The 24,279-nt window shown below is 42.0% G+C and overlaps 1 protein-coding gene across 1 annotated transcript in view; it reads left to right on the top strand.

Moving 5' to 3' along the window:
* The first annotated feature begins 259 nt into the window (after positions 1–259).
* The window catches only part of BMS1 (BMS1 ribosome biogenesis factor), a 138,185-nt gene continuing 114,165 nt past the window's right edge, over positions 260–24,279 (top strand). The window contains exons 1-7 of the mRNA XM_085605114.1: positions 260–398; positions 12,297–12,497; positions 15,319–15,509; positions 17,356–17,435; positions 20,430–20,618; positions 23,101–23,243; positions 24,153–24,274. Of these exons, the coding sequence (XP_085461240.1) occupies positions 12,322–12,497; positions 15,319–15,509; positions 17,356–17,435; positions 20,430–20,618; positions 23,101–23,243; positions 24,153–24,274 (901 nt within the window). The 5' untranslated portion in view covers positions 260–398; positions 12,297–12,321. The remainder of the gene's footprint in view (positions 399–12,296; positions 12,498–15,318; positions 15,510–17,355; positions 17,436–20,429; positions 20,619–23,100; positions 23,244–24,152; positions 24,275–24,279) is intronic.

Below are 24,279 nucleotides of genomic sequence, written 5' to 3' on the forward strand. Positions count from 1 at the left end.
ATAAACACAGCTTCTCAACAGGATGTTTTGAATGCATCATGTGCTAACTATATTGTGTAAATATAATTATACATTTTAGTAAAATTATACATTTTAGTAAAAAAATAAAAAAATATGTAAAGTTATCACTGGAGACCCTAATAAGCACTCAAAATGCGATATTCGAGTTCCCGAAATGAAAAACGGACTATTTCACTGTAGTCCTTCGTCTGTGTTGGCAAATGGTTCGCTGGTGCAGGAAGTCCGTATTGGGGAGAGCTGAGATGCGAGCACTTCCGACATACGGAACGTAAGACCTTAGTGTGCTGTTTCCGGTCGGTGGCGTTTAGCCGCTGCACAGTGCTTGTGCATATCTGCAACATGTGGGAAGCATTTCAGCAATAGAACTTCACGAGCAGGTAATCGATCACAGAGCAATTTTTTTGTATCGGGGTTCAGTGAGGCACACATGTAACGGCTTCACGGAGTCAGTAGCAGTATCCTGTGACCTGGATAATGTATGAATTCTGTTTACTCTGAGGATACAAATTTTCTCTGGTACACTAGTTTTGTAGTTGGAATTCACGAACTCACCCCTCCGGCCCCACTTAAGGGAAATTCATTAGAACATGCTACATTAACCTCCACCCACAGCCCAAGAGAGAACCAAAGCCCGCAGGGAGACCTGTTTGATGAGACTACCATCAGAAGAGAGATTGTTCTCAAGACCAAACCGAAGCCAGCAGCAACACCCGTCCGTACCTGTCAACTCGCCCTTATTTGGCAGTTATCACCGTCATTTAAATCACATGCGCCATACTGCCAGACTAATTCCCCTACGGAAAAATCATTTGGTCATACCTTTTTCAGACCTGTATCGCCCTCTAAAATTGTTCATTCTCTATTCATCCTGATAGGGTGACGCGCACAAAGATCTGACTTACCCCTCATTTTACAGTCAGTCATTCGGTTAGCAAGTATGAATCCTTTAAGGAAAGAACCTAAATTGGAGAGTTCATTCTTAAAGAGTCCGTTATAAAGAACTCCAAAGTGTATTGATAACTCCAGAGAAGTGACGTTCTATATAGGTCATTGCCTGAAGCACTCTGCTTACATGATCCCCTCTATACCTTGCTTCTTAATGTTTTCACGTTGATTTCTTATAAAGTGGTTCTACTTCCCTGGGACTGTTCCAGTTAGTATTAAGCGACCGTGCGAAAGGGAAGTGGAGAATATGACTTTGTGTTGTTTTATTGTGTGCCATATGTACTTCTCAATCGAGTCTTCCGTGAGTGGAGAAGAGGGGCCTCAAGAAAAAATGCTAATAGATGAGCTGGAAGGGAAGAACAAAAGAGGAATACAGAAGGAATTATACATTTCGAGCGTGATATTTTTTTATGTTATCCTGTGTTTGGGTTGTTTAACGCATTCACTTAAAGTCGGTAAAATAACTTTTCTGAGGAAATCCTGACTGATGAGAACTTGCATGTCACAAGTTGGAATCCCAGCTGGTCGGACTTGTATTTAACACTTTGAGTTGTTTCTTTGAGCCCCATTGGGTTGAATAATAGTTGCAACTGTTATTTAGAGTAGATTGCAAAACCTGTGGTAGAAACACTATTTAAGAAATCTTGTGGAATAACCTTGATTGCAATATATCCCCTTTCACGCGTGCTGAGCTGGGTATTACTGTAAAGGTAAAGACCCTAAACTCTAGTTATAGACCCAAGCCACTGGTGAATTTAACAACTGGTATATAGCCTGAGGCCGAAGGTCTATATTGGTATTAGAATATTCAAGCTAATCGGGGTAGAATGTTTTAAATTAAAAAGGAAGAAACAGAGAGACAAAACTGGAATGTTGGAGCAGGAGCCCTATATCGAAAGCCTATACCATCAATTATTGTCCCTTAGGCACTCACTGTCTTTAATGGAGCTCTCTACATTTTATTATTTTAATGAGGCTTAAATACTTACTGATCGTGGGTTTGTGGGAGTTAATATTGGTCTACTTACATGATATTATTTCTTATGTGGGTTTTCAGTGCCTTTTTCAAGTGGAGGCGGAGGAGAAAGCGTCTCGTGTGTTGGAATAGAGGTCCAGATCTTGGACACATAACTGGAAAAGGCTTGATGTTGGTCTTCTCCTTCTTGCTCTCCTTAGTATGTAGACTGGCTTATCTTTTTTTGCATATATGGTGAGGGCCACCAATGTATTGATGATAGCTTGCCTTGTGAGGTGGGTTGTTGGAGTTCACAGCTATCAGTGGAATTAATCGTGCCTTGAGATGATGTGGGCGACCTGAGGGTAACTGGTGAAAATCCTTGACTTAAGGGTTGATCCGTGCACACTTCTTCAGACCCTGGGTAAAGTCCATCAGATGTATGCAGAGCCTACTTAGGGGGGGATCAGTGACATTACAGGCTAGAATGTTGGTTCCATCCAGGCAAAGTAAGATTAATGCTTGAACAAATTCCGTGAAGTCTTTTTCAACAAGACGTGTTGTGATTCTGTAAAGCAGAAGGAGTTGGTACCATTACTGTGTGGTGTCTTAGCAGTGCGAGCCTTGTAGCTCATGTTGCTGTTGATATTGAAACCAAAATACATGGTGCTGTCAGACAAATGTTAGGTTCATATTTTGAGGTCCATTGCTGAAAGCAATTCTTGAAGTAGTGCTTCTCCTGATGCTTTAAGTTAGCATTCTGTGCATATTTGATAGATCTTGATAGTATTGCTTGTCAGGAAGGACTACCTCAAATAGTTCCAGGTAAGGGTTGAAGATGAATTGAGCCCATTTGGCCCAATTAATATGTGTTGGTAAAATAGGAGGTGAACTACTGAAAATATGGTGTCAAAGCCCGTTCACGAGGAAAGGGGCCGAACGAGGCTTAAAGATCAGTGGTGTTAATGTTGCTGAGTGGTCCCGGGGGAGAAGAACCAAGGGTCCTGAACCTCATTGTATTCAGTTGTGGTCTGAATCCTGACCTGCAGTTCTAAAGGAGGACATGAGGTCCCAAGACTGGATTTTTCATGGAGGTGGATGCCAATGTCTTTCTCAATGAAATTGCTTATGAACGAAATATTTGTAATTTTAATGTCTTTGAGTTTAAGCTTGGCCTTCTTCAGTAGTGATGTATCTGTTCTGTTTGTGGAAGTCGGAGAAGATGCCCTATTCGAGGGATGTGTTGATGAAGTTGTGCAGGTGTCTGAGAGTTTCACAAGTAATAGACGTCACTGCTGATAAGGGGTAGACATTGATATTTATAGCGTTAATCAGTCCTGAAGTGTCTAAAATAAAGAGGGAGTGGAAGTAAGCCACTTAAAGGTAAGAAAGCTGATGTTTTGGTGTCTTCCATTCACTTTCTCAATTTTCTGCATGAACAATTTGTTGGTTGCTTTGCATGTCTCTATGTACTCTCACTTGGAAGGATTGAGAAACCGGTGCCAAGTGTTGCACTTTCCTCTTCACTTTTGTTCTGTTTCTAATGATCTTGGCATAATATAATGCCTTAAACTCATTGTTAAGTTTATTTTGGATTTCGCTGCAAATCTTTAGACGCTGAGATCTTCCTGAAGCTGTCATTGTTGCTAGTTCTTTTCTTGTCTTAGAATGTTGTTCTCAATGTTTTTTAGCTCATAGAGTATTATGGAACTATGGCTTGGGGTTTGAGGGGCTGGTCTTCTTGAGAGCATGACTGTACCAGTATTCAGATTTCCCTGTAGACCTTTTATTTGGAGCTGTCAGAAGAAGCAGAATTTATGCTTGGTGTGCTGACTGGCATTAATAGGGAATATTGTGTGATGAGTTCAAATGGAAGTGAAATAGTTAGTGTGCTGCAGAAGCATTGGTAGGTGGCTGGAGAGGAATGACCTGGCTAACTAAGCCAGTAGGTTATTTGATTTGAGTTGGCTCAGTGACGGTATTTTGTCTCTATCCTAAGCATGCATGACTAGAATTGGAACAATGCACATCATGAATGAAAAGGCCCAGTGGTGAAATGATCTTGATTGACTCATCAAGGTCTTTTTGTTAAGTATTTGGGCACCTAGAAGAAATAACTGATTTCATAAGACACAGTGAATGAAACAAATAGGTATCTCCTGTAGGTACACCTTTCCCCTTTCAGCATCATTTGTTTTCCCCATGGTAAGCACATGTTACTGCAGTTAGAAACCTATCCAGATGAACATGAAAGGATGGCTCCTTGAATAAATAACATGATGGCTAACAAGTGCACATGGTTTGCTGGGGCACTCTTACTATACATGGTGGTCTTGTTCCTTTACCCAAGTATTTTCCTGCTAGTTGATGAGGAGCAGCACACACTCCCCATTTTCTTGCTAGGGGCATCATTTGCTGTTACCAATGTACCTCATTGCTTGGTGTATTTCCTAAGATGCTCCTGCAACTTCTTATTGAATGGTCCATTTCAGGTGCTCTGGTCCCCTCTAACATGTTTTGTTCAAGGCACTGGACATCTTTGATCTTGTGTTTGCTTTTGCATATTTGTATTCTTACTTTACATGAGTCTGTCATTGCAACGGTAGGCAAGGAGGATCTGCTTTTATGGTTACCCCCAGTTTTTGCCTGGTGCTAAGCTGTTTTTGGCTAGTCTGACTGGGATCCTGCTAATCAGGACCCCAGTTTCTCTGCTTTCTCCCTTAAATTGTTATGTCAAATATTTAGGTACATCCCAGATTGGCTACTGAGGTACCCTTATCAGTCCCTAGTATATGGTATTAAGGTACCCAGGGCACAGGAACCCCAGAAGTCCCCCATTGGCTGAAGAATGTATTATGCCACCCACGGGAGACCATTCAAACTGTAACTACAGGCCTGCCATTGCAGCCTGTGTAAGCTGGAGTTAGCACCACTTACGAAAGATATAGGTTTCCTATATCTAGGATCACTGCACTTAAAACCTATAAGTCACCCCTATAGCAGGCCTTTGCAATCCTGAAGGCAGAGTGCTTAGTTCTAAGTGCGAGGGTGCCCATGCATGAGCAGGACACCTCTACAGCCTATGGAGTCCATTCTCCCAGGTGAAGCAGCCATATACCATAGAGGGGCACCAGGTAATTACTCGATGTCCATCTCGAAACTGGCTTCAACAAATCCTATCATGTTTGGTATCAAACATGTTGGAGTCATACCCCCCCGTATGATTCCAAGCACCAGAACAGGCTTCTGTTAGGCTCTCAGTGCTCCTGGTACCAGTCTTCTAGACCCGGACAGCACAACATGGTTGCTGCCAACCAGAGACATGCTTCTGCCCTCCTGCTGGTGAGCCAGGCTCGAGCAGGGGAAGGCAGAACAATAGGTATCCTGTCAGAGGGAGGTTTGACCACCTCCCAGACAGGATTTAGTGTATTGTGGCCTGGTGGGTGTGCTTGCCAGTGCAACTCAGTCTGCATGAGGTGCCCATTTGGTGCCTCCTTGTATAGTCCAGTTCGAACCAGCTGTGGGAGCCGTTGGCTCCTGCTCTGGCGCAAAATTGGACAAAGGACATGGGAGTATCCTCCCTACTGTTTACTCCCTCCCCTGGGAGGGAACCTTGAATCATCCAACTCCTTTCCCTAAGGTACTTAAGGGCTTACCTGTGGGTGAGTCCCGAGATTCGTCCTGGGAGACGATTCAATTTAGACACCACTTCAACTTCTACCGTCTGGACACTCTGGACTTCGCTGGACTTTGGGCTCGACTTCATCCCCCTTGCAGTCTGATGCATCGTCTGTACCTGTGCACCATACAGGAACCTACCAAGGCCGGTGGGCATCAAAGACACCAGAAGGAATCTCCCATGGAGTGTAGGAGTCACTTCCCTGCATCTGCAGGCACCGCCACAAAGCTGACAGGTCTACTGATCCTGAGCTCCCACGGACTCCGAAAGGCTCAGCAACACATTACACAATACACTGTCAATCTGAAAAGCAATACTAGTGAATTTAACTTTTACTATTGTAGTCTGTTTATATGGAGCAAGAAAACAACAAAGGAGATTACAGCCTGAAAAGTGAAACAAATGTGCCTGTTACAGTTGCAGGCCAGTGTGAAACAAATGTGCTACTGTTACATTTGCAGGCTAGTGTAAGGTGGGCAGATGTAGTCTATAAGGAAGACGCTGTGTGGAAATGGTGCCAAAAGGCTTTCCCAACTCTTTGTTATATATTTCTAAAACACTATTTTGGTTTAGTGGTCTGGTAAAGATCATAGATGGCTGCTCTGTCTCTTTATGCCTTGCCACCGAGGAACATTTTTAGTCTCAAACTCTGCTACAGGCGAATAGTTTTGCTGTAGCTGGTTATGTTAGCTATTAGGGGGTGGGGGCAGAGGACACCTGCTTGATCGAAGACCTAACTTCTATGCTCATTCCTAGTTTGACAGGGAAACGGCCTAACTAGGGGCTGCAGTTCTCTGCTCATGACACAGGCAACTGTCCCCTTGGGGGTGCTGGGTAATACTTGGAATTTATCACCTCCTCTCCACCACACTCCGATATCTGTGCAATATTGTGGAGGAAACACTGGGAATGTCCTCCTACCCCATCCCTGTCTGTTTTTAGATCGAGCCTGGGCAGTGCATGTGCTGCTCTGCGAGGTATGCTGTATTCAGGTAGGGACCTGCAGCTCTGCCCACTCTCCGCCCATATTTTTAATTGGCTTGTGTCATTGTCCTTGGTAAATGCTGGCTTCTGATTTGTTAATAGGCTTGTTGGTCCCTCTTTAGTATCGCCTTGTCTCATTTTGTAACCTTACATGGCGACACGTCCTATTACGCGTTTTGTTACTCGGTAGGTTTTAATTATAGCCTCCGAGCACTAATTTCTCGAATAGCGTTGTCCTTCCTGCTGTTGCAGGCAGGACACGCTCTCTCCTAACGCTGCATTTGCATTGCAATAGGTCTTGAATTTGCGAGACTTTAAGCTATTGGTATTGTAAATGACAATACCTTTTATTTATCTGTTTTAAAAACAACACATAAATAAAAGGCATTGTCATTTACAATGCCAATCGCTCAAACTCTCTTAAATGCAAGACCTATTGCATTGCAAATTCTCGTTTTTTTTGTCTCTACATCACAGTGATGTCCACTGTGTGCCCGGTTAAACCGTTCTTGTTGTGGTTTACATTTTATACAAGGCATGTGCACCTTACCATTCTGATGGTGTCACGTGGAGCAGCAGAGAGTCCCTTATGTCGTTCTGGAGTCTTCACTGTTGCTGGCTGCCATAGGACACTGGCTGACAGCAACGTGCCTGGAGCCTCCCGGTGCGTGTCAACAGTGCGCTCCACCATCTTGGGTTTGGCGTCCGCACTCAACTAGATTGTTTTTAACAGATGCCATCCGCCAAGTCTAACGCATTTGTGACGTTTTCACGGTATGGGTCGCACCACACGAAGGCATTAGAGACATTATAGAGGTATACGACTTCTATGGATTGTAACGATTACGGAGCTCAGTGTTGAGAGATGACAAGCAGGATCTATGGAAGGTCTAGTGCGGAGTTCATAGGCACTACTGGCATGTGCATTTGTAATGCCATAGTTCAATTCAATTCAAAATAAGCTTTATTCGATTTAAAACATAAATCATAAAAGCACAATATTGTCAAGTGTGGGTATAACACATCGATATTACATGATTAAGAAGGATATAAAATCATTGATTAAAAACCAGGTTCATATCCAGCATTATGTCTTGACGTAATACATATTACAAATTTGTTACAATCGTGCTCTTAAACATTTAAAAATATAAAAATTATAACATTAAAAATCTTACGTTCAAAAACTGTGTTCATATCCCATAGTGTTTTTCTAAATTTGACCACACATTTCAAATAAATTACTAAGGGGCTTGTAAGCATTTCATAGTTTAAACAGCTGGGCTGAGTGAGAGATGGTATTGGGATGTTTGTTTGACTGTGATGAATGGAATGCCTGGGTGCCTGTGTGGATGAGTGGGGACAGTTGGAGGTTGGCTGAGCAGCAGGGATGCTGCTCCTGGTAGGGCTGGAGTGAAGGCTGTCAATTGGAATAAAGACTGATGTTTCCTGGAACATGGAACTAATAAAGAAAACTACAAAACTCTACCTGGCTACCTGTCATAGGGTACAACATAAGCCGTCTCCAGGTGAGCATAGAATTTGGAACTACGTCTCTCAGCTGACATGCATCATCCCATCTGCATTTCAGCATACATTTGAAAACTAATCTCCAAAGGGGACCCCTCTTTCTTCATCCATACAGAGCCTACCAGCTTCCACTGCCAGTCCTATTCCTGACTTGAGGAAATTCACCAGCCAAATATCCTCCTAACTATCCCAATTGTTTGGCACGCTCTGTTGCTCCTTGGTTAGGTTTGTGTTCTAGAAATAGCAAAACATGTATATGGCGAAGAGACCCAAGCTTAATTTGATAACAATTGTTCCCCTTCTTTTGCTTGGAGAGTCTACTGTACAACTCTTACCATTATAAAGGTTACCTGCTTATGATTCTTACTATATCTATGTCTTTAGAGTTCTCACTTGAGTGCCTCTTTAGTTTCAATCAGGTGAGTAATGAAGCCTTTGTACGGTTCGCTCAAATTTAACTTGGTGCGTCATTAATTCATCATGCTATGCCTATTTTGCAAAATTAAGCTCATTACTGTTATTTGGTACTGATCCTCCGGATTACCAGCTGGAGTCAATTTTGTTTTACCTGCAAGATTTTGCTATCTTTACCCAAATCTTACCATTCCCATCTACTTCAATACATTTCCTCTGGTCTATGAATCTAGTAGCTTGTAGTATAGGAAAAGAATAACATTCAAGGTTTTCTTCAATAACCACAGACTCAAAAAAGTTTAAAAAGTTTTAGCTAGTCAATAATGTTGTGAGTCAAAGATCAAATACATATTAACATCGAGTTTCATTTAGGAAAGAATATCAAGTTTAGTTCAATAATAAGTCTCAAGAACATATTATGATGACAGTACATGTAAAGGGAGAAAAGAGATAGCAGGTACATGGACAGTTCCACAGAATTAAATTTACCTAGGGTGATAGATGAACCCAGCTCCTTGGAAAAGGGTCAGGTGGAGTCCACCAGGGCAGGTGGCGGACAGAGGATCAGGACAGGTTCAAGACCGGGAAGGTGACCTCTTCTAAGTGCAACGTCAGTGTCCACCCCTCTCTGGCACTACTCTCCTCGATGTTCTCTTCCGCACCTCCCCTTCAAGATGATTGGATTATTGATCAGTATTTCGGTCTTTCAAGCAGGGTCTCTGGCATCTTCAGGGTCTGAGACAGCATTTCTGACAGCGTCTGTGGCATCATATGTGTCGAGTCTGGATCTTCATCTGACTGACGAAATCTCTGACAGTTAACTAACTGTTCCTCAGTGATAATATTCTGTGTTCGTGTACCACCCCCAAATGTTTCAATATTCGTGTTTTCCCCTATTCTGATCGGACAGGGCAAGGAGGTGAGTTCCTCACACCATACTAAATGTAATATTTTCTTAAGACCATTGTTCTATGTTCCCGCCCCTGAATTTTCTTTCCCAAAGCTTTATTCCCACCCGCATTTCATATTATGATCAATACAATTTATACACTTTGTTATAATTGTTACTCTTGTCCGGGTCGATGGGTTATGTTCCCATGGGATCGTTCCCAGCTTGGCCTTGGCTGGGTTTCAAGGATGTCCTCATGGTTCCGGGCAGGATTCTGGGAGCATGCGCACAGATCACATGGGGTAGGGATTTCAGTCACCCTCTGAGGCCCAATTACGAACTAATAATAAAGTCAGAGAAAAACATGTTAGAATACGAAAATAAATGAATTCATTGTATACCACCTATCTCTACTCTAACCCCATTTACTTTATGTATATCTTTTGCATTAGCAATTAGTAGAACTTGCAAGTTTAGTTTAAGCAGAAACACGCATTAACGTGTGTGTTTCAATCGGCCATTTTAAAGGTGATTGCGCAGCTGCAAAAGTTTCCCCCCAAGCATAGAAAATATCATACCACGTAGATGCAGTAGACGCATGCGCAGTGAAATTACAGCGTTTTGTCGGCCATTTTAATGACCCTCTGGTTACTGGTTAGTAATACACATAGACAAGCGTCCCCTAGATACTGTATAATGTGTGTAATGCAATTATTAGTATTTACAAACAGGTTACTTAAAGTGTTACATGTTATTTGAGAGAATTGCTTCCGAGCAAGTTTCTTCTTTACAAAACCTTGCTCCATCAGTACCACAATCTGGGGGTGCTACAGTGGTGAGACACTTTACTTGATTTCAAGCTCAGCTGTATAGATCAGCATTAGGTCTTCTTCATTCTACACCAGTCTCAACACAGCAGATAGAGTTAATCTGTTGGCACCACCTTATTTGATGGTGGTAGTCACCGTATGTTTTGCAATCCATCTATGCAAGAAGCCCAGTGAATAAATGAAGAAAAATCTTTTATGATAATATGAAGTGTTTGGAGTAAGGTACATACCCAAGTTAGTTAGTTTTCACAATTAGAGATTAACTGTGATCAGGAAAGTATATTTAAGATTGCGTCCTTATTTCAACTTGTAGAAAAAACATGTGAGGATGACACAACTATTTTATGTAGGGAAAAGCAGGTAGCAGTGCCTTAAAGGCCACTCTGAAACCTACCAATAAACAAACCATAATTTTCTTGTGAGTGGTATTTAAGTGACATTACAGGACCTATAGCTCGGTAGTTGTAGCTGAAGTTATGTTTAGTAGTCTGATAATTTGTGCTGGTGCATAGATCTAGGGTAAGGATTTATTTATTTTATTTTATTTGTAAAGTTTTATATAGTGCTGGCTAGACCCGGAGGTTTCAGAGCGCTTTACATGAGGATCAGCGAGTTACAGGTTACATAATTACAGGAACCAAGTATAGACATAGGAGAAAAACATGCGATTATACAATAATATGAGTTTTCAGCGCGTAGCATAGCCAAGATACACGTCTAATGGGGAAAGAAAGGTAGAGGGCTGTTAATATACTTGTTTTTATGAAACATCTGAAATGCAGACATTTGAACACACACTGAGCAGTCAAGAGGGTAAAAATTTTCTATTAAACATGCTAACTTTTTACCCTTACGTATACATTAAATTAGAGGGTATTTGTACCGCAGAACAGCACGTTTAAGAACTCACCAGCAGACCGCCAATGTAAAATGCCCTAGACCTGTTTTACTGTGAGCTCCAACACCTCGGCATTCCCCGTCTTTGACTGGAACTCACTGTCAGCCAGGAATAAGCCATCTTCTGGCTCTTTAAATATTTTGGACACAATGGAACCATCTAGTAGTGTCTGCTCCTTCCCAATCTATATAGTTGGACTGAATCTGTGACTAATTTGTTCGAGATCTTATGATCAACAGTTTCTTTAGAGTGGTTTGCAATCATGTTATTTTTTGATTACAGCTGTAGGATGCATTTTCACATGTGTTCGATAATAGGTAAAATACAATTTGCACATGTATGTAAGCCTAACAGATGAAGTCCTTGAATAAGCTTGCTAGCCTTAAGAACTAATTGATTGGACTGTGCGGAATACATTTTTCGACTCTATAAAGATCATTTAATATTGTATTATGCGCTGGACGTGAGAGAGTATGGTAGTTTGGAGAATGAATTGTATTCTGGCTGTGAGAAGTCGAGTTTGACTTTGTTTTGTTCAGTATATGGTAAATGCACAATTTACATGAGATTTAAAATCTTAATGGCGCTTTTTTAAAATTGTACGCACGTTATGTTTTTTATTTATTATTTTTAATATGATAGAAATAACTCACAAGACCATGACACAAAAATAGATAGTACTTGCAGTGGTTGGTAAGCAATAGTAAGACATACAAAATATGGATATATTTTGCTTGTACCTGCTGGAGAGCACTTTTGGTGGTCAGTGTAACAGCATGCATAGGGATAGGAGTGGGGAATGGAGAGACTTGCGTTATTTGCAGCAGTGCCACTGCAAGTTTAGATTAATTTTGAAAGCTAGAATGGAGAGAGAATTACTTGCAGGACATCTGGACAGGATGGACCGGAGCTTAGGAGGCTGAAACACAGGGAGCTACATATGGGAATTGGAAGTATGGAGGGATGTGGTCAAGTTCTGACTCCTACTTGCGCTTTAAAACTGACATTAGTTACTGTTTGAAAACATGTTCTAATTTTTAGTACTCCAGTGAGTTGAGAGAAGAGATTTAAGAAAAACCTGCTTAGATTTGATATGTGGTATGTAAATGTTCAAGGTACAAATGTATCCTACTTTTTTTAACGTTTAATAGAACAAAGTGTTACAAACCCCCAAACATGGAGGAAAAAGATCAAAGGAAGCATCGTAAGAAGCATAGTGGGCCGAAGGCTGAGAAGAAGAAGAAAAAGCATCATGCAGACCTTGGACTGGGGGACGAAGAAGATGCACGGAAGAGGAATCCTAGGGCCTTTGCTGTACACTCCGCTGTGCGCATGGCAAGGACTTTCCACAGGTATGTTATGTTATGTTAGGAAAAATTTATAAAGCACACGCACACCCGGAGGTTTCATGGCGCAGGAGTGTCTCGGATAACTGCAGCAGGTGAACTAATTGTATGGAGGTGCAAACAGATGTGTTTTCAGAGCCTTTCTGAAGCTCAGAAGATTTACCTGCCTTCGGATGTCCAAGGGCAGCGAGTTCCAGAGGCCAGGGGCGAGATATGAAAAGCTACGCCCTCCCTGGCGTTTCCTTTTAATGGCCGGGGTAGCTAAAAGCATAAGGTGACCAGACCGAAGGGGGCGGCGAGGTATGTATTTTGTGATTAGGTTGCTAAGAAACTTAGGGCTCTTGCAGTGCAGTGCTTTAAAAAGGAGGCAGCCAATCTTAAAAGCTGCGCGTTGTGCAATAGGGAGCCAATGTAGTTTCGCCAAAAGAGGGCTGGCAGAATGCCATTTGGGTTGCCTAAGTATCAGTCTGGCTGCCTGGTTCTGTACCATTTGGAGACGTTTGAGAAGGAGCATAGGCAAGCCGAAATAGATGGAATTACTAAAGTCGAGACGCGAAAGTACGAGGGCCATCACTGCCAGAGTAAGAGCTGAGTTGGTGAGTAGATGGGCAATTTTTTTGAGTTTCCGCAGCTGAAAGATACAGGAGGAGACTACCGACCCCACTTGTCCCCTAAGTGAAAGGTCGGCGTTCAAAACCACTCCTAGGCTTTTTACAGAGGGAGAAGAGGAGGGAGGCGGGCCAAGGTCCGCAGGCCAAAAATGAGGGCCCCACATGGCAGCGCTGGTCCCCGGCAAGATTAACTCAGTCTTGCCAGGATTGAGTTTAAGATGGTTAACATACATCCAGCGCTGGATGTGTAGCAAGGTGGATTGGAATTCAGCTGCTGAGTTGGGCCCATCCAGTGTAAAAATAAGTTTAAGGTCATCAGCGTAATTAAAAGTTGTGACCTTCAAGTTTTTTAAAGAACTGATAAGGGGTCTAAGATAAATATTAAATAGTAGAGGAGAAAGTGAGGAACTTTCTCCTCTTCCAACCTAGGGACGGTGAAAGTTCCTAGCCGGACTGCCTGCGTTCTATCTTGAAGGAAAGATTTGATCCAGTTGTAAGCAGGACCTTGTATACCTGCTTGTTCGACATGGGATAATAAGATGTGATGATCCACCGTGTCGAACGCGGCCAACAGATCCGAAAGGATGAGGGCCTGACTAATGCCTTTATCCGCATTATCTCGCAGTGTATCTAGTACACTGAGGATAACCGTCTCAGTGGAATGAGCAGGACGAAATCCGGCTTGGTTGGGTTCAAGGTAGTTAGTTTGTTCGATAAAATTCGAGAGGGACTTGGTAACGTGGGCCTCAAGGATCTTTGCCAGAAAGGGAAGCAAAGAAATGGGACGATAATTGGAGAGAATGCGAGGATCAGCTCCAGATTTTTTTAATAGTGGGACCACTATTGCATTCTTAAAGGCAGAGGGGACCATGCCCTGGGTTAGGGATTAATTTAAAAGAGGAAGTACAACATGAGAGAGGGCAGACAAGACCTCTTTCAAGATGTGAGGGGGACAACAGTCGTTGGGTGATCCAGATTTAACTCGGACCAACAGCTCAGAAAATAGCTGGGGACATAAGACTGGGAGATGATCCAGGGTAACAGGGGCAGTTCTGACTCAGTGGAACTTTAAAGGGAGAGGTTGCGCTGAGGATCAGTATTTTTCAGCAAGAGCTGATGTAGGGTCAGTATAGAGTTCAACTAGAGCTGATGTAGGGTGTTTCTGAATATGGCTTGAGCTTAGGTTAATTTAAACGTTTTCTTGGTTTTGCTTTAGCAGAACCCAAACTAACCATTGGAGGGTTGTAAAGCACTTCTAACAACCAGTACCATGTTTTTACTGTTTGGAATAGTCAGTAACAGATTTGACTATTGCCGAATCCGTTATACTTAGTTTAAATGCCCGAAAGCAAGAAAAACTCATTCAAATCTCCCTAAAAGTTCTTCCCTTCATATAAAAGAATATCTTGGTAAAATCTAGAAAAGCGGATGAAATGAAAATGTCACAATTGTCTAGGAGACGTTCCCGAGAGTTTGTGCTGGAAAAAAATTAAATCGAAGAGACAGTAAAAGTTATTGTGAAACAAAAAGATTTAAAAGGGATTCCTATTGTTTTAAATGTATAAAAGGAGTGCAGGGTCCTTTGCCTCATTGAATATTGTGATCCCTGTGAAGAGGGCAGATACTCTAACAATGTGTAACTGCAGTCACTGACACCGGACGATGAGTGCGTTAGCTGTCACCCATTCCGTTATTATTGTGCTCATTTGTGTTTACCCTCATTGGTGGGTCTCATCCAATGTGATCGGGGCAGTGCATGGCATACTAACCGCTGGTCCACGTTGGACAGAAGAGCAGACTCTTCTGAATTTTTGTTACCATCTCATGGCCCTTCCAAGGGATCCTGGGAGAAGGCGTTCAACTTGAACGTAACCTTTGGACTGAGGTGTATAGTCAACACGCCTCCATTGCTAGAAAAATGTCCTGGATTGTGTGCAATAACTTGGCAAAGGTGGGAGAAACAGGAATTTGGTATTATATTACAAGCTGTTCACGCTTCCAGATAACAACTGTTCATGGCTGACTTTTTGATGTGCAGCTAGTTCAGATGTGTTGTGGGTCATATTTTTTTATTAGCTGTTAACTCTTTTGTCTCTTGGAATTTGTTGACGAGCTCATGCTTGGCTTTCTGTTTAATTGCAACAACTTTAACTTAGAAGGATTATTTGTAACTCCAAAATAACTGTCACTTTTCTCTTTTTTTTCTGTACCTCTAGAACTCAGGATCTGAAGACTAAAAAACATCATATCCCTGTGGTCGATCGCACCCCTTTAGAGCCACCTCCGGTTGTGGTCGTTGTTGTAGGCCCACCGAAAGTAGGAAAGAGTACCCTGATACAATGTCTTGTGCGTAATTTCACCAAGCAAAAGCTGACTGAGATCAGGGGACCAGTAACAATTGTGTCTGGTGAGTACACTTCATGAAGTGAAGCAAAAGTAAAGTTCTGTCATTTTGTAGTTAATGTGTATTTGGCTTGAAGAAGTTCTACAAGTATAAGATCTTTACATAAACCTAAAACACACATTATAGATGTAGACCTTTGTATCATTTATTCTTCTTTTATGCTTCTTGATGGATGTCCTAGTTAGCTACCAGTTCTTCATTCTCTGTATCTGGTATGAACTATTTTAAGCATATTTGTTAAAAGAAAGACACGAGATGGCTATGTTGCAATGCTTGGGTACGAGACCATTCAGGATGGGATCTTCTGATATTCAGCTCAAGTCTACATCCAGATTTTAACTTTGTTTTTTATAATCTCACCCTTTTCTTCTCATTTGTCTCTGGTGTCCTACAAATGTCCCATCATGCTTCCGTTTGCATACTTGCACACACTGGGGCACATAGCTTGCTGGATTGTTGCAGTGGCTCTTGTTGGTGTTGTTCATATGCATTGTTGAAATCATCACTATCGTAGCCAAGTGCTCTTTGTAAACCCATACAGTGTCAGAAGATCTAATGATACAAGTCGAGGGACCTAACAGCCACTTAAAATATTAGCAACGTTTGTCTTTACTATTGTTGAATTCAGTGCTAGCTACATTTTATTTCAGTGTTTACCCCTACTCATTTCAGGCAACTGCTTCTTTCTCCTTTACTAGTTAGCATATACATCTCGTTTTCGTATGTTCAGGTGCTACTGAAGCTGCTACAGAGTGCCGAATGTGATTTGTTTTTTTTGTATAGAGTATTGCTGTCATTTTACACACAAGGTGACATTTGTGAAAAGTAAATACACAAGTGCAGGTTGTTTCATGCTATCTAGTTAGTTGAAAGTGGGTGCTACTTGAAAACCTGCAGGAAATTGGTAGTCATAAGTAGTTTCTTGGGCATTTAGTTATTGTGCTAATTTCTTGTTTCAGGAACAGGTATGTTGCAGCATTCATGTCCTTTTAACAGTAGCAGTCGTCCTCTGAAGTGCAATTTCTGAACTCTCCCCTCTAGTAGGTTTATGATCCGAGACCAGATAATGGTCATTCAATAAATGAGTTTATAGCAGCTTTTTCACAGTGCAGGCCTTGGTCAGGTGCATGGGAGCTGTATTAGTCTTAGACCTAGAATTTACTGTGTTCTTCATAGTCCATGGTATGGAGAGTCAGTGGTATGTTTTGAGGGCAATTTTGAATATACTAGCAAATACTCCTTGCTTCCTGTTTTGTCTGGTATTGCTTGAATAGTTTTTATTCGTTAATTTTCTGTAGGTGGATGGCATAACATGATGGGAAAAGTAAAGACCTCTTAAGATGATCTAGTAATTGGCCTGTTGAGAAGTCTGGCCTTAAAGCACTTCTTGAATGTAGTTCAAAGGGGGTTACTTGGGGCTTTAGAGTGGTACAAGTACATTTCACAGTGTGGCAAATTGCCACCTCTAAAGCTTTTCAGAGGTGAAAGGCAAGTTTGGCTTCTGAGATTTTTCTTACTCCCAATACACATTTGTTGCATCTAGCTGGTTTGGCTACTTGGTTTGTCCTTTCGGCTGAACCGCTTCCAGAATATTTTCACTATATATTGACAGTCGTCCAGTATGAAGAATGTACCGTTTAGGAGCTTTCCACTTCTATGATAATTTTTGTTAACTTCATAGAAGGAGTCAGACTGTCTTTCATAAATATGCATTGTTCACATCCAGGCCTCACAGAAGCCAGCAGTGGAATTCTTCTATTTCCCCAGTTCTTAAGGTACCTGATTCTCAATATAACAAATCTTTGAAGGAAAATTGGCAATAATTCTCAAGTCATTGCTTTTCTTCTAGGCAAAAAGCGCCGCTTGACGATTATCGAGTGTGGATGCGACATCAACACGATGATTGATTTGGCCAAAGTAGCTGACTTGGTAAGATTGCCAAAAAGGGTAGTTTTTTTTGCTTGTGGGAAAGGAGTGGGTTTCAGTGCAGCTGTCAATAGATCATATGTGAGGTCTAAATGCTTGTGATAAGTGAGGTGATTCTGTTTGTGATTTGTTAGCTAAGGTGCAGTATGTGGTGAACCAAGTCATACTTTTAGATATCACTGTTGTCCACTAGCCCAGAACTGTCACATATTGTTATCATGGGAACTACAGTTTGAGAGCAACCAATTAATTTCCGTCCCTATGTATAAGTTTATTTTTAGTGGACTGGAAAAAGAGAGTGAACCAGTGGTTATCACCCTTTTTATAATATTAATGAAAAATTAAGTTCCTCTTTTTCATTCTCTATTTGAGTACTGCCTACTAATCTATTCTTGAATGGAAACGAGGGGCAGATTGCACATGGGGAACAAACTAAAAGGAAGAAGGAAAAGTATTCTTGTTTTGACCAGGAAAGCACTTCTGGTGGGTAATTGCGAACAAAGCAAAAACCAAAGGAAATGATGGACGGAGTGTTGAACATTGCAAACACTCACCCCCAGTCAACTGATCTGGGTTTAATCCATCACTGTTCTTTAGCCCACTCTGCCACCCCAGTTCAGACATGGCCATATGCAAATCAGTCTGACCCTGTGCCTCATGGGAACAGTCCAGCCCGAACTGCCAAGCCATGTCTTCCCTGGACCGGAAACAAGCATCCTAGGACCGGTTTCTGGCATTTCAGCCGTCTTCAGCCAGGCTTGCTTGAATCCAGTGGCAAAGTGAGCAAGGGACTCACGTCTTTGGTTTTTGCTTTGTTCGCCATAAGTTGGCAGGGTATGCTCAGACGTGAGTCCCTTGCTCACTTTGCCACTGGATTCAAGCAAGCCTGGCTGAAGACGGCTGAAATGCTAGAAACCGGTCCTAGGAAGCGTGTTTCCGGTCCAGGGAAGACATGGCTTGGCAGTTTGGGCTGGACTGTTCCCATGAGGCACAGGGTCAGACTGATTTGCATATTGCCATGTCTGAACTGGGGTGGCAGAGTGGGCTAAAGAACGGTGATGGATTAAACCCAGATCGGTTGACTGGGGGTGAGTGCTTGCAATGTTCAACACTCCGTCCATCATTTCCTTTGGTTTTTGCTTTGTTCGCCATAAGTTGGCAGGGTATGCTCAGACGTGAGTCCCTTGCTCACTTTGCCACTGGATTCAAGCAAGCCTGGCTGAAGACGGCTGAAATGCTAGAAACCGGTCCTAGGAAGCGTGTTTCCGGTCCAGGGAAGACATGGCTTGGCAGTTTGGGCTGGACTGTTCCCATGAGGCACAGGGTCAGACTGATTTGCATATTGCCATGTCTGAACTGGGGTGGCAGAGTGGGCTAAAGAACGGTGATGGATTAAACCCAGATCGGTTGACTGGGGGTGAGTGCTTGCAATGTTCAACACTCCGTCCATCATTTCCTTTGGTTTTTGCTTTGTTCGCCATAAGTTGGCAGGGTATGCTCAGACGTGAGTCCCTTGCTCACTTTGCCACTGGATTCAAGCAAGCCTGGCTGAAGACGGCTGAAATGCTAGAAACCGGTCCTAGGAAGCGTGTTTCCGGTCCAGGGAAGACATGGCTTGGCAGTTTGGGCTGGACTGTTCCCATGAGGCACAGGGTCAGACTGATTTGCATATTGCCATGTCTGAACTGGGGTGGCAGAGTGGGCTAAAGAACGGTGATGGATTAAACCCAGATCGGTTGACTGGGGGTGAGTGCTTGCAATGTTCAACACTCCGTCCATCATTTCCTTTGGTTTTTGCTTTGTTTGCCATAAGTTGGCAGGGTATGCTCAGACGTGAGTCCCTTGCTCACTTTGCCACTGGATTCAAGCAAGCCTGGCTGAAGACGGCTGAAATGCTAGAAACCGGTCCTAGGAAGCGTGTTTCCGGTCCAGGGAAGACATGGCTTGGCAGTTTGGGCTGGACTGTTCCCATGAGGCACAGGGTCAGACTGATTTGCATATTGCCATGTCTGAACTGGGGTGGCAGAGTGGGCTAAAGAACGGTGATGGATTAAACCCAGATTGGTTGACTGGGGGTGAGTGCTTGCAATGTTCAACACTCCGTCCATCATTTCCTTTGGTTTTTGCTTTGTTCGCCATAAGTTGGCAGGGTATGCTCAGACGTGAGTCCCTTGCTCACTTTGCTACTGGATTCAAGCAAGCCTGGCTGAAGACGGCTGAAATGCTAGAAACCGGTCCTAGGAAGCGTGTTTCCGGTCCAGGGAAGACATGGCTTGGCAGTTTGGGCTGGACTGTTCCCATGAGGCACAGGGTCAGACTGATTTGCATATTGCCATGTCTGAACTGGGGTGGCAGAGTGGGCTAAAGAACGGTGATGGATTAAACCCAGATCGGTTGACTGGGGGTGAGTGCTTGCAATGTTCAACACTCCGTCCATCATTTCCTTTGGTTTTTGGGTAATTGCGAACACCATAGTTTAACAGAGCTTAGCTGGCTTTCAAGGGTCAGTCTGGATTTTGTGTCAAAATCTGGAAGTGGAGTTGGTTTTCTATATCACTTTGAGTGAGTAGAGCTTCACAAAAGGTCAATCCATATAGTGTTGATAATGGAAGGGATATCTTTAACTCACTCAAATCCCATATACTTTAACAGTGACATTCTGCATCATTTCTTTATCGTACCTATACACTGACATTTTGTTTAGTGATGATGTTTCTAATACAGGAAAAAGGGAATGGCTCCAGACTAGATCTGACTGCCTTCACGTGTGATTGCCATCTGTGGCGTTACAAGAAATATAGTATTGTACTGATTTAATGGTATGCAGACTTCAGACCAGTCAGCCACAGAGTCTGGGGGGTGGTTGTTGTTGTCGCTGCTGCATTAAATGCCTCTTAATGGAAAAGATAGTGGCAAATGGGAGCCTGCTATTGACCATTGTACTGTGCCCTAAGAAAAGGACATTTAACACCTTTAATAAATCTTTGTCCTCAACAGGTCTTAATGCTGATTGATGCCAGCTTTGGATTTGAAATGGAAACCTTTGAATTTCTGAACATTTGCCAGGTTCATGGCTTCCCCAAAATCATGGGTGTTCTCACCCACCTGGACACATTCAGGAACAACAAGCAGCTGCGAAAGATCAAGAAAAAACTGAAGCACCGGTTCTGGACAGAAGTCTACCAGGTTGGCTAATGATCATCATCGTATTTGTTTATATGCCATTGGCAAAAATCATACAGACATTACTTGCTGAAAGGCGGTGGAGCAGTCGTTGCATTTTCAGAGTTTTAATGTTCTGAAGTTGAAATTGTAAATGTGGTGGTCTACTGAGTAGTGAACAAGAGGCTCTTAAAAGCTACTGGTTGGTTATCTTTGCTAATGCAAGGCTGCAAGAGTGTTAAGGTGCCTAGGCTGCCTTTCTAGATACGCCTTTTAATCTTATTGACCTTCTCAAGTGAATAGTTTTGATAAAGTGCTTTCAGTTGTTTATAGGAGTCTTGCTTCTAGTAGCAGCTCGTGTAGTTATTTTATGGTTGCATAAATGTGTGTGTGAATTATTTAGGTGGGCCCTAGAGCTGATAGTTTACTACTTTTATTGCCTAAATGCAATGAGCTAAAGATAGAATGGCAGGTCTTATACCATTTCTAGCTCTTGCATACAGACCTCTTTAGTTGTCTTTTGTTGAAAGACTTTTTATGCATTATCTGGAGTGTGCTTTAGTTCAGCCCATTGATCGTGATTGGTTGGCTTTCTTGTCAATTGTGTACGCTCACTTGTTATTTGATGGATTGCCTGACTAGTATTTTGTTTGTCTCCCTCTATAGCATGAGTTCATTACCATCCTTTTGATTGGATGAATTGGATACTTTCACTACTAACATTCAGGGAACTACTTTTTTGTCTTCCTTTTAGCACTACACTGGAATGCGTGTTTTTTTAAACTTAACATGCTGATTTCCACCACACAGCCATGTCTCCGCGTTATATTGCTTTCTCACTCAGCTCATCTGTCGCTACCCAGCAACTCCAGTCCCTTTTTTTAAATATAACTTTCCCCGTACCTGGCCACTACTAAGTTTCTCCATGCTGTACAACTTAGTGCCATTCTGTTGCTTCCCCTGCATCTCCCCTGTGTCCCAAACGTCCCCATTACACCCCTGCCCCTCTCATTTTATTTTCCTTCTTTAATTTTGAAGAGCCCGGCAGATGCAATATGCTTGTCGGCCCATCCTTTCTAGATCATGCATTTCTATGCACTTTTTATATTTCCAATATAGCGCTCCAAGATAGGCTGTGCCATCTTGGAAAGGGATATTTAAAGTAAACCAAATGGATTCTGCAGCATCATGACTCATGCGCACTTATGCATAGTAATGCAGGCACATTTACACATCAGTACGCTTGGCTCGGCCAGTGAAAAGGTTGGTAAAGATGAGACCCATTTGCTACGCAAAGGCTTGGTTTTCAGTACTACTTGTCCCTATTCCAATGACACTCTCTATTGGGAGTCTTTGTTTTTTCAGCCTATTACTTTCTTGCATTTTACAGGCCCGCATAACATTGTTTGAACATGCTTGGGGCTGAACCTTAAGATACAATGAATCCAATGACATATTTGCTCCCAAAAATGAGCACTTTCCAAAAAGGCTTCTGCTCTATTCTTTATTTTTTAAATATATTTGATCCCTACTGGCAATTGTGCTTTGCAAATTTTCCAAAGTGATCATATTGCTTTACTCTTAAAATAAAGTTATAAGTGCTTAGAAATATTCAAACTTTCAAGATTTGTTTTGAGATGTTCCGGACCTTATCAAAAATCCAGTTATCACTCCTTCCGATCACAGTTTGTTCCCTTCTTGATGATAAGGCCAAGTTCTTGAACTATATAGCTGTATAATGTCTGAATGTCATCTACTTTTGAAAACGTTGCACTGTAGTATCTGTTTTGGTAGTTAGTGTGTAAATAATAAAATACTTAGAATATTTTTTACAGGAGTAATAAGGACTTTAGTTTGTATATTAGAGAGCTTTTTCACCATTATAGTTTATTTGTACTATATGTAGGTCGATTCCTCTCTACACTATCCCCTGAATTTTAGTTTTTGTTATTTGTGTTTTGTTCTGGTTCTGTTGCTGCTGAAACAGCCACCACAGAGGAAGGTTTTACAGTGAAGCTGTGCCATAGCTTTTATACAAGCCACGAGAATGTGGCATTCATGAGGGAGCTATCCTTAGTCAGTGAAAGCAATAAATCCCACAGATGAGGAAGAAACATATAGTTATAATAGGCCTCAGAAACTCCATCATTTTAGTCTCTGGACGAAAATCAAAACTGGAAACGAAAAGAACTGAATAAAAATGGAACAAAATATAGGTAAAAAAAATGTACCGTTTAAATACTGTAGGTGACTAACTGAATGTTCTGTAGTGTCTCTGTACAGGGGAAGTCCTATCGACCAGGTCTAGTAGTCACCACAGCTTGAGCCATTGATTACATTCTGATATGTGGTGTGATGTTTATATGTCTCTATTTACATGCCAATGTCAAACCATTCTGTACCATATATCTCAAGAAGCTTGAGCTGCTTTGGTCCAGAGTTAAACATGTAATGCTTTTAGCCTCCTAATTGGTTTCTCAGTGTTTATATTTTTGCTTCTTCCAAGGGGGCCAAGCTGTTCTACCTCTCTGGAATGGTTTATGGAGAGTACCAGAAACAGGAGATCCGCAACCTTGGCCGCTTCATCTCTGTAATGAAATTCCGCCCTCTCGTATGGCAGATGTCTCACCCTTATGTCTTAGCGGACAGGTAAGAACAATTGGTTGAGACTCCTATTTTCTTTCTCTGATTCAAAGCCCTAATAATTGCTAACCATCCCTTCATTAGACGGCGAGGAGGGTTAAATCAGGCTAGGTGACTTTTCAATCTCCATACTGTTCAGCCGGGCCTAAAGCTTTGTTAGAAAAACACACATGGATGTCATGAAAACACTATACAAAACAAAGACGTTCCATTTTAGAGGGGACTATCTTTTCATAGCCAAGTGTAGTTTATGTACGACGCCTCAAAAAGTGCGTTGTGGCTATATTGATATTGTACATTCAGTAGGAGATACAAACTTTACTGAGTCTCTTCTTTAAAAGATGTAAATGAGAAACATTCTTTAGTCCTCTCCTTTTACTTTCTAGAGGAGGAAAGGCTTTGTTCTTTCTTTTAAGCTTTCCTAGTTTCCATCACCAGTTTCAAAATACAATACCCCTACTTGCAGCTAAGGTGTGCATTAGAGCTCTTCAAGCCATTGTTGCATTATAAGATTGCAGACACAAGGTCAGTTCCTTATGTGGAGATTTGCAAACCAGTTACCCCAACCCTTTTATTCTCATGTAGTGGATAAACAAAGAGGTGGTTTTATGCAGATTCAACTCTTGATACACTTTAAGCACTGGTATTCATTTTATAAATGTGTCATAGAACTGAACTCAGCCTTTTGATTGGTTTGAGTTTTAGGCAGCAGTTTAAACTTGCAATTAACTATTTATTTCCACGTGTGAGAATATTAAGCTTGTGAATGGTTTCATGCCCCTTTAAGCTTAAGTGCCTTGCTGCATTCAAGCATGCCATTGATTGTTTTGAGTTATACTTTTTCCATGGGAGTTCTCCATTCTGGAAATAATGTAGTGATTGAAGTTCTCATCTCATTTGCTGCCTTTCTTTCAGAATGGAAGATCTGACAGATCCAGAGGACATCCGATCCAATGGAAAGTGTGACCGAAAGGTGTCTTTGTATGGCTACCTCCGGGGTGCATACCTGAAGAACAAGACACAAGTCCATATTCCTGGTAAG

This window comes from Triturus cristatus, chromosome 1_2 (genome assembly GCF_964204655.1).
Source record: "Triturus cristatus chromosome 1_2, aTriCri1.1, whole genome shotgun sequence".
Classification (NCBI taxonomy): Eukaryota; Metazoa; Chordata; class Amphibia; order Caudata; family Salamandridae; genus Triturus; species Triturus cristatus.